The sequence below is a fragment of the Serinus canaria genome, chromosome 2, assembly GCF_022539315.1.
Source record: "Serinus canaria isolate serCan28SL12 chromosome 2, serCan2020, whole genome shotgun sequence".
NCBI classification, from domain to species: domain Eukaryota; kingdom Metazoa; phylum Chordata; class Aves; order Passeriformes; family Fringillidae; genus Serinus; species Serinus canaria.
The window spans coordinates 66,454,376-66,475,447 of NC_066315.1; the positions used below are offsets into that span (position 1 = coordinate 66,454,376).

At 43.2% G+C, this 21,072-nt stretch overlaps 1 protein-coding gene across 7 annotated transcripts in view; it reads right to left on the bottom strand.

Annotated features, from left to right (window-relative positions):
- RREB1 (ras responsive element binding protein 1) overlaps positions 1-21,072 on the bottom strand; it is a 121,959-nt gene that overhangs the window by 7,625 nt on the left and 93,262 nt on the right. For all 7 annotated transcript variants that reach the window (XM_050971399.1, XM_050971400.1, XM_050971402.1 and 4 more), the window contains 2 exons: positions 16,718-16,907; positions 12,377-15,116 (listed from right to left, as the gene is read on the bottom strand). In XM_050971399.1, coding sequence (XP_050827356.1) covers positions 12,377-15,116; positions 16,718-16,907 — 2,930 coding nt within the window. The remainder of the gene's footprint in view (positions 1-12,376; positions 15,117-16,717; positions 16,908-21,072) is intronic.

Sequence of the window (21,072 nt, forward strand, 5' to 3'; positions counted from 1 at the left end):
GTTCCAGGACACGAAGTTCGCAAGTGGTGCTTTCTGAAAGCTGAAACTTTCCTTTGAGTCCTCCACCCCGCCTCCTGCTTATTGACAGCAAGCAGCAAAGGGAGCCCACAACCCACCCAGCATTTCAACATTCATCTGCAAGAACGATAGCTGCTGAGTAACTCCAGGGATTTAGAAACTCTAGGAGACCAGTGCAAGTTCTCTGCTTGACACAGTACAACATGTGCTTGTCTCCAAACTGCCCAGATTTCCTATTACAGGCTTTTTTTTCCCTAAGCAAGGAGTAAAAACAGAAGATAAGAAGATGGTTCTCAGGCACTTATTAATTTGAATGTAGTCTTGCAACACTTCTGTTGCATTGGCCCCATCTCCTCTCACTAGTGATAATAAATGGCCATTAAACAAATGTCAAAGTGTAGCAGTGTTTCTGGTGATAGTGAATGGTCACTTAATAGTGTGCAATTCTTGATATGCTTTTTCTTGGGGGAGTTTAAGGGGGAGAAGTGACCTATCAGAAAAAGTAATCTCACCTTTTAATCAGAACAGATCTGTTTACACAGACAGTGGATTACACAAAGTTCATTGCTCATCTAATTATCTGCCCGTTAGAACACGCAAGCAAGCCCTAATCTGTGTGTAAGGCCACAGAATGTGAGCATGGGGATGTCTGAAAGCAGACGTGGGCTGCCCTGTCTCATCCCCTGTGAGGTCAGGAAGTGCTCCCCTGATGGGATGGATGTGTGTTGGGCTGAAGAAAGGCTGCCAGCACAGCACAGAGGGGGTTCATTAGGGACAGGGGCAGGAAACCACGTGAGCTCTGTTAGGATGGAGATGTGTGAAGAGCACAAGGAAACCAAGATGGGAAAAAGCTCCTCTTAATCGTACCCAGAGAGATGTTCTGTAACTCTTTATTGACCAAACAGAAAACAGAGGATGCAGAGGGAGATTTTTTTCCTGTTTTTCAACTTGAAGCAAAGAAGCATCAGAAGCAAAGTGAGTGACGAGAATATCCATGGGTGGCATTCAAGTAAGAGAGAGCCAAAACTATTATGTCTTAAAACTCTCAATACATAAGTGCCAACGTCAACATTCAATGTCATATATCATTCATGATTTCCAATTTTTCCATAACTTTTTCTTCTTCTCCTTCTAGTATTTGGAAAAATATATTATTTTTCTTACACTATACTCATTCTTCAGTGAACTGTACTTGAATTCTTTCTCCTTCTTTCCTCTCCTCTGTGCCCTGGGCCTCTTCCCAACTGTTATTCTGTTCTTGCACGTGTGGCCTGCAACCACATTTTCTGGTGCACAGGAGAAAAACCCTTCAAGGGATAGGTGGTCCACAGGTAAGTGATGTTCTGGCACAGGCAAACAGATGAGGTCTATATCAAGTAAAACTAACTTAAGTTTAAATAATGTGCCTTCACAAAGGGCAAAGCCCACTCCAGATCCTGGATACACAAATGTACACAGGCCTTCTCTTCTGAAGCTCCTCAGGGCCGGGCAGCCCTGAAGGAACATTCAAAACTCAGGTGGTGACATAGCCAGAGATATGCTGACACATGAACATGCTTGGGGAAGCGCTCTTCCTCCTCCCCTGCACAAAGCAGACCTGCCCTTTTCCTTGTCAAGAAGGAGTTTCACAGGCTCCTTAGGAAACTTCATGCATGTACCTCAAGTAAAGCAGCAGTTCCTGATGAGCTGAGCTTCTCTGTGGTTATGTCCAACCTGTGCAGTTGGTTCTGCAGCTGGTGAAAAAGTGAGCTGCTTTGCACAAATCCTGGTTATTGGGGATGGGTGAGAATCAGCCCAGTTCTGCTTGTGATGAACTGGAATAGCAGCAGGGGAGCTCTGAAGGTGTGTGGTAAACACAGTGATTGTGAAGACAGTTGTGCCAGGTCCAGTGTGAGATTTCTCCTGCAGTGCAAGGGATGGCTGCAAGGGTAGTCTTGCTCCGGCAGCTGCTTCATCCACTGCAGCAGAGGTTAGGCCTGGCCTGCACTATTGTTTTCTTCCTTCTTACATGCCCACTGCAGCAGCAGAAACCCTGCTGGCCACACAGCTCCAGCAGGCTTGTATCTTACACAAGGAGGAGGATTTTTACTGAGCCTTCAAATCTGGGCAAACATCCCTCCAAGAAGACTGAGCTCCTCTCACATGGATAATTCCCATCTCCAGAATTTGGCTGATTTATGTTGCAGAGCAGTCACTCGATTCCAGAAGTGAAAGAAACAGGATGCACAGGAAAGGCCTGCTGTTTCTTTTGCCCCTTTCCCATTTTTCACTTACTAAGGCTGTAAAATGCTTTCCAGTCCACTTGTTATCCCACAGAATTTATATTTGGTGAATCAAGAGGACAAGAGCAGAGAAATTCACTTGTCAAGGCTCCCACCCACTGCCACTTCTTCAGCAACCATGGGAGCAGCACGTTACTTTGTCATCTGCAACCAGTGTGTCACTCCCCCAAAATGAAGAGAAGAAGGTGACACTATCTGAAGATCTCACTTCTGACACCAGAGTCAAAAAAGATGTGCAGGATAAGGGAGAAAGAGGAGAAGAGTAGGGAAGTAAGAACATGGGGAAGAAGGTGACAAAACCCCACTGGTAACTCAACTGCTGCCTCCTCAGCTCCTGGGAAAAAAGAACTTCTCATGAGATGTATTCATAAGCTAAACCTCAAGGACTCCAAAAAATGAGAATCCAAAAACTTTTCTCCTTGCGTGAAAGAAACCGCTATATAGATGTAGCCAAAATAATTTTTCCTTCAAACTGTGGAAAGACAAGACTGTTTTGCTGAAGTCTATTTACAAATCAAGTTGCAGTCTTTTGTCAGCCCAGTCAGAAGAATCCACTTCATCTTTTATTGGTGGCAAGAAAGAGGAGGGAACTGCTTTACTACATATGCAAACCAAATTATGAAGAGGGACACCAAATGTGAAAAACTTCAGATGAAAGAGGAGATACAGATCAAGGTGGGAAGCTTGCTGGCACTATCCTTTTCACACATGGTTTGATTTTTTCATGGAATAATGGTGGAATAGAGAGTAGAGCTTGAGATGCTACAAAATTAGTAGACAAAACAGGATGTAATGAAAAACATTTTGGTGCTAAAGCAAGTGTTTATTGACAAACATTCCTAACATCCCAAGAGAAGAGTTAGAAAACCCATCCCATAAATAATCCTCAAAATAGGAGCAAACAGACCACTGGAAATGGATAAGGTACAAGCAGTTGGCATTATCAGTAAGATGATTTACTATCTTCCCTACATTAACTGAAATAACCCCAGCATGTTTTATATTTTACAATAGAGGCAGCCACCACTAGGTGGTAGCAGTTCTAGTAAATTTGGGATCTTTTGGACTCACACACACAATGCTGCTTCTACTTCCACCCATGAACTGGAGAACATCTTTTAAACCCAGAGAATCCACTTGAAAAATTTTGGGTGTTATCTTCGTCCATTTTTATTGTAAACATTCTAAATAACAAAATTCAGCCACCTTCATTACATCACCTGCAAACACTCAAGTTAAATATTTAATCATCCCTCACACGGTCGAGAGAGCCTCGGCTGGGTCTTCATGCCTTGTGAAGTGAAAATATTCAAGCTAGAAAAGGACTATTTACAGTAAATGGAAATTAATATGTCTGGGGAAAAAAAAACAATTCTGGGAAAAAACACTTTCTGTCTTTAACACACAGTATGATTCCCCAATACCTTCAACAGAGCAGCTGAAGTCATGAAGAAAAGTTTTCAGGACTAGCTCTGACTGCACTTACCATGGGGAAATCTGCATTTAAGGTAGCAGGGGCAAAGCCCACACTTTGAGCTTATGATGGATTGCACTATTCAGAAGAAAGGCAGTGTGATTTAGAGCTGGCAATACAGCCAGCAGGCTATACACCATCTCCTCAGTATCTTCATGCAACAGCTCTAGCACTCAGGCCAACCCCAGCAGCAAATGACTCTTGCTTTTACCCTGAGCTCTGGCTGTTAAACTGGCAGCTGTTAAACTTTGCTTGACACTGAAAACACGATTTCAAGCCCTTTGTCCTCGAAGAAATACCCACAAATGTAGTTCAGAGGTACAGACAGCTAGAACAGTTTGGAAAAAGTCCCCCCACTATACCCAGGGCTCACATGATTTCTAGAGGGATCGCAGTGTGGCAGATATCTAGAGCAAAGATGAATTCTGCTAAATGCTAATCAGAAAAATCACTGTTGAGTATACTTTGTAAATATTTGTCTAGTTAACACAGAGCAGTTGTGTTCGACCCTCTCACATTAGGGGCAAGTCTCTTTACGAAAGGGATCTTTCCTTATTAAGTTCTCTTTCTCCATTATGTAAGAGATAATCCCTTACCCCATTCCTATCCTACATCTGTGTCAACTGTATTTTGTTGCAAGAGGGGAGCATTAAGACAGCCCTAAGGAGACAAAGGCAGGGCTGCTTTAACATGACGAAAGTGGGCAATTAATTAAGCTGCTCCACATTTTCCTTGCATGCCTCTCGAGACAGCTCTCCGCTGGTCTGACTGCTGTGAGCTGGGGGAAATGTCCTCAGTTGGCTTCAGGCACTTTAGACCATTCCCTTCCTCCCCATGTAGTAAGGATATGAGCAAGCCCCATCACTTACACAGCCTCCTCATCTCTGAATCCTGTTCTAAACCACCATCCTGTTTTTGTTTTGGTTTAAAACAAGACCAAAAGAAACCCTCTATAAACTTGTTCCCAGTGACACTCTATTGAATTGCACTTCCTGTCTTACACCTCATCCTAAAGCTTTGCTTCATTTATGGCTGACCAAACACCATCCAAGCATCTCCCTTCATTCCCTTTCCTTCTGGCATACAGTGAAATCCAGATGACCACTCACTTCCAAGGACAGCCCTCACAAGGACTCTGCACATGAGCCCTGAGCACGCTGCTGACCCACCTAAAGAAACCATCTCATTTTAAACTTAGCCATGGTTTCAAATTCTCAGTTTACTTCTACTACAGATTTGGACAATGGAGGGAGACCACAAGTCCAAAGCTGTTGAATGATTCTGAACTGAGATTAACCACTTGGTGAAGCCAGTTATAAAGGCTAAGCTGTGCTATAAAGTGCATGTGGTAACTCTAAGTGTGTGCACTATTGGATCTGGACTCCCTCCTCCATGCCTAAAGCTGCTATGTGAAGACACAAAGCACTGACAACAAAGCCATTTTCAACAGCAACTATCCCCAGTGCCTCCCAGAAGATGATGCTAGCTCCACACCTCAGCTGCACCAACGTTCTCCTTTAGGGCTGTACTGCCAGCCAGATCCGGGAACTGATCTCATGACTACCAGTCCCTCCCCTTGCCCTTTTAAATTTTTTGGGCAGCTGGGTCAGCTACAGCTGCAGGGATGAACAGTTGGGAACAGGTCGAGCCAGTACTGCCAATAAGTGCTTTGTGTTATCCAACCATGGCCCAAGGCTCTGTCTGCCGGGGGCAGGTCGAACCACTCTGACCAGCCCGGCGCCGGCTGCTGAGAACATCTACCTTGCACCCAAGTCCTACCCACCCTACGTGCTGCACCAGTGCTTATATGAGCAGCTTTAGAAATGCTTGCCTCCTCACACCACCGAACAGCTGAGCTGCTTTAGGACCCCTCTGACTATAAAGAAAGTCTTCAATTGGCTCAAGTAGGACATTTCAGTTTTATTCTGCCAGGAAAATTGTCAGAGGTGAGCACTTTCAGAGCTCTTCCTGCAGACTTTTGTTCTTGGAGGGGATCATGTCATAACATGAGTCTTCCTCTCTCACGCTGTAGCCTTCTGTTGTCTGCATAGGCAGGATGGGCCCACGTGACACCGCAGACACAGTGCTACAGCCCTCTGAAGTTACAGGCTGTTAACATGGTAACGAGGCAACTTAGTCTCTTCATGATAGGCAAGATCAAACCATGTCGTAACAGGTCCTCAGCACGGCAGATTGCAAAGCCAGACTGGTACTGAGACCTGTATTACCACATTTGAATCACTGCAAAGCAACCTGCTGTATTAAAAGATGCAGAAAGGATGAGAGAGGCTGGCAAGACAGCAGACTCTCCCAAACAAACTGGTGCATGGGGATGTATGAGAAAAATCCTGTGCACACTCTCTGCAATCTGATCAGCAGCTACCCGTGAGGTTGAGAGTAATAAGTCATTTGTAATTTTAACTACCCTGACACACAGAGCCAACTTCTTGCTGCTTTTAAGTTTGTTACTTCCAACAATTCTCCCATGAAATCAACGCAAAGTGACACAAAGTGACGCTGTCCGTACTGGAGGTGTGAATAACTTAAGAGCAAGAGCTCCCTTGTGCAAGCAGTTTCCAGGCGAGGGACATGTACCACCATCTGCTGAGCTTCCTTCTTGCACCCATCCCATTTGGTCAGCAGGGTAAACCCAGAGTGACTGTGCTCACCCTTGGTTTTGTGTCAGCTCCTCCTTTCTGGCTAAATGCCACTCACCTGCCTACAACGGAGCAGGTGACAGCCAACCTCTTTCACTACTGACAAGACAGAGGGGGCAGTATGATGGCAGGTGAGCTTCAATGCAGATTAACACATGGTCAAACAATCTAAACCGTGCCTTTGTGATGCTGAGTATAGTACTGGCAGGTACATCCAGGCAGGAGGACTCAAAGCCATTGATGTCTCTCCAGGATCACTGACATGGCCTGCAGCAGCGGCCAAATTAAAACCAGACTGCATCAGCAGGTTCAGAAAACAACTGGAAGGACCTGCAGACAGCAGCTCCATAAACAGGTTGTAAAGGGAGTGGGCAGGGATGTGCCTTCAAACACACAACCCTAAGGAAGCAGTTGTGGATGCTGACAGAGCTTTAAGAGCAACAGGCCAGAGGAAATGGCTGTGTCCACATGCTCACACTAAAGAGCACATCCTCCTGCTACGAATGGAGACCAGAGTACCCCTGCTCCAATGTGGAAGGGCACTTCTCACATTCTTATGCTTTGCTTGTCTGCAGCGTTCAGCCTGACCAAGTACAACTTGGCCTTGGTGTTCTGAACAGCTGGGAAAAAGCATGTGCCACTGTGAGATCCAACATCCTCTTCCTTAGCCTGGGGGATAAGCACATTTCTCCACAGATAGCAGTTGGCAACTCCAGGTTAGTGGAAATTCTGCTAGATTTGGTAGAAATGACATCATATTTCTGGCAGGGGAAGGGCTCCTGGCCTGACGCAAGATAAAATGTATGAATATCCTCCTGCTCTGTAATAAGAAACTTCCTTGGTTTTCTTCCTTTGTCTCTGTTACTGCTTGGTGACCAACCACAATATCCTGACTGCAAGCTCCTCAACAGGAGGCTCTCTCTGGAAATGCCTATCACCTATGTGAATTGGACACAATTTCCATCCAAGCCACAGGGCATCTCTCCACTGACTTCAGTGGAATCAAGGCCCCATATGTTGAATAAGCAATAAATTATTTTCCCTTAGGAGAAAGTTTTTCATGTCTATAATTCATTTAAATTACTAGAACAGGGGAGGGACTAAGCACAGGAAAAGTTGAAAGAAAAGCCAAGATCACGCAGTGCAATGAGGAAGGCAATCCTGCAAGACATCTTTGTGATGAAGAAAGAGATTGAGAGGATAGTAACTTGTAAAAGGAGATCAGCTCCAGTCACACCTTCCACCTCACACCCAAAACCTCTGAAAACACAGGCACACCACCCACCCCCTGCCACAGCCAGCAGCCTCTTTGATACAACATTGTGGGTATCTCTCTCACTTTCATCTTCTGAAAGTTGGTTCTGTTCTAGTTAACATCTCAAGCCGTACCAGGGATTCCCTGCATCTCACAGACACCTCAGGAGCTGTTTCTTTCTCTTCATTTTCTTCCAGTGTCAACACAACTTTTTAGATGCATCACAGTACTGCTTTTTTGTAGACTTTCAAGTCACTCTTTCCTTTTAGATGCCTGCTAATTCACCCATAAATTTATGGCTACAAATATCACTGCTTTTTGCACTTCTATCTGACTTCATTGACAATGCAAATACAAAACTTCAAAGTCGAGGAGAAATCCTTTTGCTTCATGGTAGCCCAATTCCTTTCCACATTTCTTTTCAAGCATGCAATGATAGGATTAGCTATGGATTAATTACTTGAAACTCAACCTGCATCTCAGGTCACAATTTTCTCATATTTTCAGCATTTAAAATCTTTGTATCAATCAAATATTTGTCATACAGACCAATATTTGCAACAGATAAAATATACCTCTTTCCACACAGATGTCCTAGCTGGGGATCTCAAAACTCAAACAAAAATTCCACTTACTGTGCAAACTCCAATCCTCCCACCCAAAGTTGCAATGCTTTCCAAAAATGTCTCCTTTAAAGGTACAAACCCAGAACATTCAAAAAAAGCAGTTTTCTCTGCCTTATTTGTCCCCTAAAGGCAACTGCTCTTCTGATAAAATACACTTACTCACTGGAAGGTAACCTAAAAATTCAATGTGATTTGATTTCTTTAATAAACTTTTCATACGAATAGACAAATCCTGTATTAAAATACATCTGTGCCTAAATATTGACTGTAAATTTTGGTTAGCAGCACAGCAGGACTAGCCTAGTCTGGCTACATTTCATAGTAGCTAATTGTTTGAATAGCGTCTTTTTCAGTATAAAGGATCACCTGAATAATCAAAGCATGTAAGATCAGTCCTCAAGGTATCACCTGCACTGCTGCCTAGCAGAAACACATTATTCACCATGGTAATTACAAATGTTGCAAAATAAAGATGTTTACAATTTTACTTTCACTTAAATCATAAAAGCAAAAAATAAAAATGCCTCAAAGTCCTTTTTTTTTTGGTGACTTGTGACCTCCAATCAATAGGAAACATTCAAGTTCATGGGCTAGATGTAAGATTTTTCTGGTTTTTTATTCCTTTATTTTGTTTACAGATATTTTCTTATATGGTTTGTTCCTGTTGTAGCAGAAAAACAAAACAAAATCAAAAAACCTCCGCTCATTTTTTACAAAATTTGTTCTTGGGCCAAGTAAGATCTGCCAGTAACCCTTTTGAAAATATTCTCAAGTGATTCCTGCAAACAGATTAGGTTATCTATAACAAACTGGTGGTTAAAAACAACCATTACTGTAATTTTATACTGAACCTACTCTGATCTGCATCCTACAAAGAGGAGCAAGACCAACTGCATCACCTGCAGGGCACATCTTAGTCACAATTCTGAGAATTTAAAAAGTCAAGAGCAGCAGAGAAGAGCCAAAAAAAAAAAAAAAGCAGCAGACCGCGTTGAACATAGAAAAGTAAATTATACATTAAAGACATCAAAAGAAAGAAAGTATTAAAAGCAAGTGTTCGAGCATGTTCAAACAAAACACAGCTACTGTATAAGGCACTGTATAAAACTAAGCTACGCCAAATTCCCAGTGTCCCACTTGTGAGCTCACCATTAAACTAAAAAAACACTGAGGAAGGTGTATGCTTCTTCATGGAAATGTTTTTGAATTTAAAAATAAAAAAACCAAACACACAGTGGGGCTGAGGCAAGGTTCAGCAGGGCAAAAACTTCCCTGAGAGACACTTCTGATTGCATGAGGGATGTGGGTCACTGGTAGCTTGTGTATTTTTGCACTTTCACAAAAGAGAAATACAATCTTGACATCACATGGAAGGTGGCCTCTGTGTTGAAATTTTATTGAACATGAATGACAGACTTGCAAAAACCTTCTTATGTCTGTATGGATACAGCAGTTCAAAACTCATAACATACAGATAATAAACTTAAATGCTCAGAATGATACACCTTTTCCTCATCCTAACTTAGACCACTTACATGAATTACCTTAATAACAACTTTCCTATAAACAGACACAGAAGAGTTACATGCTGCTTTTCAGCTCAAACAACTGCTTTGAGTTTCTTGGGGTTTTTTTGGTAGCAGTGTTAAACAGTCAGCTTGCCTGCTGTGATCGCCTATGGATCACATATCCAACACATGCAGTTTGGAAACAGATCACCAGGAATCTCATCTATCCCATTCACATCAGCCTATTAGTCCTTTCTCTACCCAGGTCAGGGAGCAGCCATCAAACACAGGCAACAATAAAGTTCTCTTTTTCTCTTTACAAAGATCAGCAAATAGATCTTTTTCTTAACTCATTTTAAAAAACAGAGCTATCTGACAAGTCACAAGCTATCTGCCTGTGAAAAAGGTAGGGCTAGGAACACTGTGCTGTACTACAACACTGTAGATTTCTCCACAAGAAAACTGGTTTGCCCATCCAGAAGATAAAGCCAACAAAACTGCTGCATCTACCACAGAGCTGCCAAACTCCTTGCATGTCACCAGCACCTGACACCCACCACAAAAACACAGGGCTCACTCCACCTGAATGCATCCTCAGGCTTGCTTTGGCACCACCTCCCTGGCCTGAATTTCCTCCACCTTCCCAGCTTAGCTTTCCCCCTCCCCTCCCGCAGGCCCCATGGACACTGCTGCCACAGGGGAGCTGCTGGAAACTACCAGTTTAGAAAGAAAACTCTCATGCCATCTGAAGGCAGATGCCCCAAGATCAGCCAAAGCTTGCTGTGGGGTGGTCCTCCAGCAACAAGTCTCTCTCAACACTGAGATGATGATTAGAAAAGAACTCAGTATTATCACTGCCAGAGCACACCAACTGGAATGTGATTACTGCCACTGCTCTAGTATCATCAAAAATCCTGTATCTGTGGTGAGGATTTAGTCCTGTTACGGCCACAGTTGCTTGCTCTCCTCGTGGGGATTCCAGCACAGGCTTTCTAAAAGAACACTGCCTTCTTCCAAGCCTGGTGGTCGTAAGGGAGACAAGTTTTATCAGTATAATTCAAGGCTGAGTGAATTTTCCTGTCTTCATTAAGGGTTTACAACAGTGCTGCTACCTTGGAAGGCTGCCATCAATAAGCAGGTCAAACCTCTTAGTCTGGAAAAAGCCTCTCCATTGTCTTCTGTCTCATGAACAGTTCTTCAGTAACTATGTATTTTTTTTTGGAGACCAGGGTGTTGGAAAACAATTGAGATATGAGTAAAGCGCTCTCCTTCACCACAAAGTAAACTGCATGCTTAATAAGATGAAATAATTTGGTCTCTGTGGACCAGAAAACGATAGCCTCACTGTTGCACTGATACCTTTCAAGTTATGTCCTCGTGTCACCCAAAGCAAACTGTAATAGGGACTGCTCAGATTCCCTTTAAACCCCTTAGCTAACCTCTTTTACCTCTTCAGGTTTCCCTCTTTAGCACAGACATGAATCAGTCATTTCAAGAAACCTCATTTTCTTTAAAAAAAAAAAAAAAAAAGGCAGCAAAAGAAAAAAAAGTGCTAACTTTTGTAAGGTCATACTCAAATCCCTTACATTTCTTATAAACATCCCTAATTTTTATTCTTTATGCCAGGTGCTGAGATGCATAATGAAATAAATAATATCAACAACTGTGACTGACTTTGAAGGGCACAACAGCAAGTAGAGCTTTGCCCTCTCCCTCCAGAGCAGGATGAGAATCTGCTAATTACTTTACTACAGTGTGGGTGGAAGAATGAGGGAACTTCAAATCAGCACAGCATTCAATGCAGTATTTCCTTTATAGTGAAGAACAAAAAATAACCCCAGACCTAGAATAAATCTCCCTACCCAATTCCTCCTTTTGTTTATACCAGGTCTGAGGTTACTTACACAGCAGCACAATGCTGGAGATTCCATACACATCTCCACACCTTAGGGCATGTGCCCACCTTTAGTTGTCTATCTCTGAGGAGAAACTTTTCCTAGAGGCAAGCTATTACGTAATGCTCAGGATGAGCAGTTTCTCACATCCTCCTTTGATCTGTTAAATAAAAGCCGCCACAAGAAAAAAAAATGCTAAGCGCTATATTATTTTCCTGCCACAGTTCTACACTTATTGTCTCTCATTTTTAGAGATATTTTTTATCATTACTGATGCTGACAAACAGCCATCAGAAGCAGACAAATAAACCACGTAAGGCACAATTAAATATTCAACACACATATTCCCCTTCAAGACAAGACAATAATAACAAAACAACTGAAACCTGAGCCTCTTTCCAGCTACACTAAATTATGCCACTGAAGTCAAATGCTTATTAATGGTTTTATTTACCCTCTGATACTCCAAGACACAGAGATTATTCCATTTCTGAAAAATCTACCACCACCCCTGTGCAACAGCAACAGCTAGGGGTTAGCAAAAAAATAAAGGAAAATACAATTCAGACATCACAGAAAGGAAGATTCCTCCACGGAGAGGCCCTTCCATGGGGAACAACCTCAGGGGCTACAAGCTACTGTGAGCACAGAGCACTCTTACCTGTGTGACTGAGCATGTGCCGCTGCAGGGCACTCGCCCATGGAAAGACTTGAGGACAGTAGGGACAGGGGATATTTTGCAGGCAGTCTGAGTAAGCGTTCCTCTTCCCTCTCAGCAGCTTATCCTTGGCAGTTTCCTTCTCATCCTCACTTGTTCCATTTCTGCCACTTTCTTCCTTGAAATTGTCAGTGGACTGCAGAAATGGGCTAAATTTGTTAGTGTCTGTGGTAGCCAGCATCTTCTCTATGCTGGCAAATTCCCCACTTGACTCCAGATCCACACTACTGCTAAGTTTGGGTTTATTTTTTGTCCCTTTCTTTCTACCTCTTTTCTTGGTCAACCCAGCATCAGCAACAGGAGACTGCTCTGGATCACAAGCCTGAGACAGGTCACTGGGCAGGCTGGAGTCTCTCTGAACGGTGCTCACGATTGTCACTTTAGCTTTGGCATTCCCTGATTTGTCACACCCAGCGGAGCTGCTCACTGCCTTGGGATTGGCATCTGCAGCCTCTGTTTTCAGCAAAGTGGGAGCAGAAGACACAGATGAAATGATCTGTGCAATGGAAGCCAATGGTGGCAGCTCTTTAGTTACTGAAGGCTTTGGCAAGAGAGGTGGTGGTGGTGGTTTAGGCCTCAGGGGTCTCAGCAAGGCAGCATTGCCAGGGAGAGCCGGGGAAATGATCGGGACAGTCAAATGCAATGAACCTTTCAGTGGCTGGGGATGTCTGACACCCCGGTTTGTTTCTGAGTTCCCATTGGCACCAAAAACCAAAGGACACTGCAGACAGTTATAGGCTTTATCACTGTTCCCAGAAGCAGCCAGCTCTTGATTCCTGGCTTCACAGGGGACATCATCTTTATCCTTCTTCAGGATTTTGGGGATGGACAGGTCGATAGGCTCCATGGAACAGTCATAAAGGGACAGAGATGAACCGAACAGGTTCTCCTGCTTCACCTGCACAGCACTCAGGCTTTTGCTTTTCTGAGAGAAATCTAATGGCTCATCAAAATCCATAGGGAAGTTGCCCACAGGTTCACGTTTGATGGAAACGTGAGATGATGTTCCCAGCAAGAAGCCGTTTTGTGGCTCCAGGAAAGGCGTCATGGGCTTGTGGTCCATATAAGTGCTGTCCTCCAATAAAGAAGGGTCTGTCTGGCTTTCCTGGGCACTGCAGTCCACCATTAAGATGTAATTCTCAATCTCCTTTTCCTGCACATGCAAGTGCTGCTTGAGGATGTGGTGAATGCAATTCCTCTTGGCCGAAAAGGCCGTGCCACACTCCTTGCACTCGAACGGCTTCTTCTTCTGGCAGCCACTGTGCGTCCTCATGTGAATGCGGAGGGCCCGGTAGTGCTTCAGGTCCTCTCCACACAGCTTGCACACCGTGTCTGGGGAGCAGAAGGCATCCACCATCTCTGCAGCATTGCTGGTGACATATTCAATGTTCTTCTCGATATCCTTCCTGGTTGTTTTGAGGTGCTTCTTTCGCAGGTGCCTCTCACAATTGGCTTTCACTGTGAATGGGTAGTGGCAGATTTTACAGATGTAAGGCCGCTCCCCGCTGTGCGTCCGCAGGTGCCGGATCAGCGCCGCCTTGTCAGCCGCGATGTAGTCACAGATGTTGCACTGATACGGGGAAATACCTAAGTGAGAACGGATGTGAGCTCTCAGGACACCAGAGAAGGCAAACACCTGGTCACAGAAACGGCAGGGGTACAAAACTTTCCTCATGGTCGGGGTCTTCTTGTTCGCTGCCCCTGCGATGATGGCTTTGAGGTCTCCTTCTGTGACTTCTTGCTTGATCTTGGCTTCCATACTTAAAGGCAGGAGAGCTTCAATGATGCTGTCCTGCTCCAGCTGTGTCTTCATCTCGTGCTGAGTTAACGGCTCTACTTTGGGTTGGAGGAGCAACTGCGAGGAAGGACTTGATTTGGCCCCTGGCTGTGGGAGATGAGAGTTGGAGGCAGACTCCACTGAGTTCTTGATCAGCCTCAGAGGGGGAGGTGGGAGACTTGGGCTGATGCAGCCAGGGGAGGCTTGCTGGGCACTGATAAGAGGAGGAGGCGTAGAGGTTGCGACGACTGTTCGGGGCGTTACCAAAGGCTTTGGCTTCAGTGGTGGCATATGCTTGAAAATAGACTGCACGGGGACAGAAGGTGCCTTAGAAAGTGGAGGAAGACTGATTTGAGGAGGAGCAGAAGAAGCCATCTTCAAGATCTGCTGAATGTCTGCCAGCTCAATGGCAGACTCATTGGAGATGGGTTTCACCACAATACTGCTGTCAGGCTGGATAATAAAACCCTTCTGGAAAGGCTGCAGCGAGAGAAGCTTTATGTTTTCTTTTGTAGGGGGAAGGACTGAAAATGACCCTCCCATGGAGGCAGCTTCCAGAGGAGAGAGGCTGAGCAGACTGGTGCTGCCAGGTTCCTGAGGTAGGTTACTCTTCAGAGCTCTGAGCCGCATTTCTTGGACCTCGTCTTGTGTATTGTCCTCCTGCTTGACAGGCTTGATGTCTTTGGTGTACTGTAGGCCCAAGGATGCCATGAAGGCTTTCTGGTCTGGGCTCTCACCGGGTGGGGTTGTGGACTGTGGCTTGTGCTTGTCTTTTCCCTGATCCACCACGTGAGTTTCTGTGTGCAGTTTGAGTGCCGAAAGCATGGGGAATGCCTTGTTACACATCTCGCAAATAAATCGATGGAAATCACTGATGCACCTTCGCAAATTTGTTTCACACCAGACCTGCAAGACATGCAAAAATATTTAAGGTAGGAATCTGGAAAGGCATCACACACTGCTGCAAAACACAAACAGTTCACTCTCTCTTCCACTGACTAAGTTAAGAGGTTCAGAGCAGCCCTCCCCTACCTGGCATGGAGATATTCCCACTTCATAGCCTTTAGTCTCCTAAGGGGTGCATCTGAATTAGGAGCTGATTCTCCACAAGTTCCCTTCTATAAAAGCAAACTCCTTCAGAAGGCTATTCAGGCTCTCAAATTCTTTTCCATCCTAAATTTCCCTATTAGAAACTTCTCTTGTCTCAGTGACAGGACAGGAGACTCAGCATACTACACAGCAAGGAAGCCAGGCAGTAGACTATCTCGTTTACCTCTATTACAAAGAAACTAGGAGGAAAGAAAAGAAAAGAAAAAAAAAGAGAAAAAAAAAGGCATCCAAGAAGCTAAACCAATGTAAACCAATCAAAATAAAAACCCCCAAAAGCAGATCAATGAAACTCAGAGCTTAAAGCAGAGTGGTTTTTTGTTAGGGAAGTCTGATTACATTTATTCTCCCAAGAAAAATACTAGTAGAGGGCTGGCAAGACCTTTACAGACTTTAAGTACTTTATAAATCTTTTCTCACAGTGCAAGCAAAATTATTACAAAAGGAAAATACCAACATTCAAATCCCTTAATAACTTTAAATGTCTGTCATTAATTACAAAAGAAATAAACTTTGTTTAAAAAGTTCTTTCTTTTGATTTTTTTAAGTTTTATACTAAAACTGTAACAGACTGAAAGAAAAACCTACAAGCTCCCCTGGTCTAGCAGCAAATTTCAAGTCTACCACTTTGCAGTCAGAAGAGTTGGAAATCAATGTTTTAACCCCAGAAGAGTAAGAAAAGTGCAGAAACAAAGCATGGTCCTGGTGGATTGTGCTGTTGATTTTCTAACAGGTAATGCACCTGCATCCAGACCCAAACTAGGATAGGCAAGATTTGACAGCAGGAGGAATCATATCACCTAACAGAAATGTTTATGGCTCTCAGAAAAACATTTACAGACTACCTCCCTGACTTTACCCATCCACTATCCCTCAAACCTTACATGAGGAACACTGTGGAGTGTTTTGTGAGGAAATCACTGAAGATGTCACTGTTTAGTCAGTAAGGCAACTGCTCAAAGTTTTTTGTATTAAAAACTTTCATACCCCAGCTACATCCTTGTCAGAGTAAACTAAAATAAATAATGTCTTCCTTACCATGTGTACTCCCTGTTGATTTCAGATGTAGGATTTTTTGGGTATGCTCAAAGGGGTAAGGATCTAATATGATCAAAGTTTTCCTTCAAAATTTTTTATACATCTTTACACTGGTAGCTATCCACTGTAATGGTGAAAAAGCCATTACAGTGCATAACTGTAATGTTATTGGCACATCACCCAGTGCCAATATTCTTTAGATGAAAAAGGAAAAGGGAGAGGCAGAAAGTGTTTAAAGCCTACACGAACAGTGGTGATGTACCTGAAACAAAATAGTCTGCATGCAGGATGAATCTTTCAACAACCTCATCAGATAAGCACTGTAGCAGCTGGCACCTTAAGCTACCAAGAACAGAGAGTACCTGAGAAATGCGGGGGAACTTCCTACAGGAGAAGTCCGTGAATCCCAAGTCGTGGAAGCCAGCTGGAATTGAAGGGTTGTTCTGAATGAAAGGCTTTCCCATGGGATCTCTGGGAAGCTGCTTGTGGATAACTGCATTATGGCGCAGTAAGCCCCGATGAGTACGAAAGGTGATACAACAGATGTCACACCTGGAAAGGAGAGGAATAAACCAGAAATGACTTACTGACTGCTGCAAGCTTGAGAACTAGCATTCTTCTTGCACCAGGAAGTCCTCTTTCCTCTCACCCCAAGCTACCAAGAACTTGCTAAATGCAAAATAAAGCCACAGTGTGTCAAAACCTATCACCACAAAAGGCCATTTTGGTCACACTCACTTTCTACCAGTTTCTGGCCAGTAAGTCCATTGGAAGTTTAAAGAATGTGAGAACTGACAATCTCACACGGGCACACAGGAGAATGGCAGCTGAGGTAACAGCCTTCTGAAAACCTTTTCATTGTCCAACGAAAAATATTTCAATGGCCTTACACCATTTTATTTTTACTGAAAAGTCCTGTTAAAATAAACAACATTAAAAAAAAAAAAAATCAGCGACAAGGAGAGGCTAAATCTAACCTAAGTAGAAAGCAAATGTAAAAGCAGCACCTTTCATATCCACTACTTAAAACTTACTACTGCATGCCAGTCTAATATCTGTGTGTCAATCTTCATCACATTGCTTTTCCATAAACTTTCACTGGTATTTTTCAAAGCTGGTATGAGAAATAGACTGTTTGAAAAGGAAAACTACTGCTCCTTGAATGGGAGAAAGGCTCAGAGGAGGAAGACCTGAAACAGGTTCAACACTTCTGACACTTTTAGACCCCCTTCACAGCCAGTATGCCCTGAAGAAAAATGCAGAAGGTATTTTTTCCTACCCACACTTTATTGCTGTGATTTCTTGTTTTCTTAAGTTCCCAAATTCCAAATTCAGCTAAACAAGGGTTTCTCACATAAAACACTGCATTAAGCAATCAAAGCTATGCTGCAGGCAGGAAGGGCTATGCAGCAACATTTGGTCAACACATCAACAAAGCCTATTGCCTTTTAGATATTTGGTATGTGAGCTCTGCAGCATGACAGGTCATGTCCACTCTGCATTCAATAAGTGACACACAGTTTCACTCAACCTCAAGTTCCTTGTGGCTATAGGTCCAGCTCCCAGCCGAAGCGTGGGTTACCCAGAAGCAAAACACCAGTGGGTATGAGACAGATTTTGTCACTGAGAATATTATATGCACTAGGAGTTTTTCACATCTGCCTGTGGCTTTGGTTTTCCTCATACTGTCTTTGCTCTCTACAACAAGGAAAAGGACATGTGCCTAGTCACTAAAAAAACATCCTGCAATTAGAAATGACTTCTGACAAAATCCTGAAACCACCCCCTCCCTGTCCTATCCCTAACAAACTCCCATTGTTGTGCATTTTATCACTATATAAACTCCCACAGCCATTTTTTTATTCTCTGAAAACGAAGAGATAACCAAGTCACCCAGAAAGCAACTGGACTCATAGTCCCTGAGTGGTGAAAGAAGCAAGTGTGAAGTGTATATAACACAGCCATTGTTATCACAGTACCCAGAAAGCTTGGACATAAATATGCACAGAAGGTTTAATCTGTTTTAACTCTCCTGTCAATTCACTTGCATCCTACCTGTATTAATTACTGCTGACATAGTTCCTGCATTCCATTAAATACCAAACCAATGCCATTTACAAAGCTAATGTTTACTTAAAGAGGTATGCCAAGTGTGACAACAATCTCAGGGGAGTGGGGTGGGATGGCCAGCACATAGTACTGCTTCGCATCAGGATCTACAGCTCTCCTCCAGCTCACCTGGCAGCACCTATTCTGTGATGCAAAGCTTTCATCTTCAGTGAAGACAAAAACACAACCATCAAAACCACTGGGGGCCAGAGAGCATTAAAAAATTATAAGTAGTCACCTGAAGAACTTGCAGGCTACTGAAATTAATTGCTTTTAGGGGTGATGAAAATACCTTGCATGAAAACAAGCAGTGCTTCTGACACGTTCCTCCTGGTATGTTAATATACAAACAAGAAGGGTTTGGAAACAATTCTCCTGCACCACTGGAAGCACTGCAGGCTGTTCTACAAAGGGATACAGACCCTGACCTCAGGGCATCCTGAAGCATCTCTGGGGTCCCAATGTACTTGGCCTGCCCTGCCAGGTACACTGGGACCCCAGGACCATTACAGCAGCTGTGTCCCCTTGTGTGTGACAGGGCAGGCACAGCTACCAGTGATGGCACCACAGAACTACTGGGAGCACTGACTCCTGCCACTGTACCCCAGGAGCTGGGCTGAGCAGGAGCCAGTGCTCCTTGTCAAGCAGCCACACATCCCACACAGCAGGGAGGTGTGCCTTGCTCATCTTGCACTCCCTCCTCACCTCCCTCTTGCAACACGCTGATTTTCAGCACTACTTTATTTGGGTGTCCCACCAAAACTGCACTTGAGAGTTAATCTTTCAGAGCAAACACCCATGTGAAACTCCTTCATAGTACACCTGTATCAACTGCTAGCCTCAGGACAGTAAAAATTTGCAAGTTAAAAATGGTTTTTTCTATGCAAAGGGAACCACCTCACCTCCCCCGAACAAAAGTAATGTATCTTATAAAAAGAATATAAGCTTTCTCTTTTATTAAGCATATTTATTTTTCTCTTTCTTCCTTATCTTTTATTTTTCTTGCTGTGAGTGAAAAAGCAGCAAACAAAAAGGAGAATGGGGGAGAAAGTTTAAGGTCTTTTTCCATTAGGTCAGAAAGAAGCACCTGGCTGAAAAAAGAACTATCCAGATAAATCAAGCCTGTCACCTCAAGCTGCAGGCTCTTCAGGGCATATAAATGCACTGCACCCAGCTCAGCACCTTGCCCTGGTGGCACAGCTTACAGAACCACGTGGAAGGAGCTGAGAATGCCCTGCCTTCCTCTGTGATCAGGTATGGACTCCTGGCACCTCCAAGGAAAGCTAATAGCTACTAAGTGTCAAAACCTAACTAGTTAAGGCAAGCATCACTGCACTAAGTCTTGTGTTGATTTAAAATGGAGTAAGCTGCCATGCCTAGCAGTGCATTAACTGGAAGCATCAGGTTTTTTTTCAAGGTAGTCTAACTATTAATTTCTATTAATTTCTCTGTTTTGTCATCAGTACATTTTCTATCTTTGAGTAGTGTCACTGCCTACAGTACTTTTAAACCTAGACCCACAGTTTAAGAAAGAAAAGAGAAAGGAATCCTAGGTGATATGAACATTTTTTCATCTTGTTTAAACTGCTTTAAAAAAAAATTAGTAATTTTGGAAAGTCTGAAAAGTCCAGCATATCAAATAAAGGATCTGAAACATATGGTAATAGTTTGCTCAAGATGAACTTTAAAAAAAAAAAAAAAACAACAAAAAACAAACCCAACAACAAAAAAAATCTCCCCAAACATACAAAAAAACCAAACCAAAACAAAAATTAAAACAGAGAGGCCTCCCTCTCCATAAAACTTTCCCAGTCTGCTCATGTGCAGTTCCAAGTCAAACATGGATGGCATGGCTGCAGAGAACTGTGATGAGAACAGGTTCTGAGGTTGTCAGCACAACAGGCCAAGCAGTGGCTCTACACCTGTGCAGAGATAAAAGCACTCTACTTGCAAGGTAAATTTCCAGATGTATCTAATAAAAGCTGCTGTGTTATCATGGGATTGCTAGTCTTGGCCACAGCCTTCAATTTTTCTATAAATATGATTACAGAGTAAGGAGAAAAAAGCTGTTCAGTTCCAAGTATAGAGATTAAATTTTAAGTAGAAAGGAAAAAACTGTTTTTAGCAGCTAAGGCCCCTTTAAAATTACTTTCATTCTCAATTGCCTTTATATTTTGGACTTGCTCGTATCTGTAACAATGCAAATATCATACTAAGGCTCTGGCTCACTGGCAGAGCTGTAAAAAACAAGCAGGTAAGGAAACAGAACTCCTAAAATACAAAAGCAGAACCAAAATATAACAATGCAACAACCAGGCTGCCCTTGGTGCCTGGGCCATGTATCACACCAGGCAGGTCTGATTAATTATTACTACACCAGTGCACCTTTTCTTTCCTTTTAAAACTTTCTTAATGCACACAAGTGTATGCATCTTTGTGTTAAAACACACCATTAAAAAGCTTTCTACTAAAATAAGTTAGTACTCCTGAAATGTGTAATGCTAATTAGGATATAAAATCATTTTAACAGGCTTTAAGAAACAGTGCTTTGCAAAGCCTGTTTGTTCAAGGGGGCAAGGCAGGATTTGCTACACTTTGTAAGTGGCAC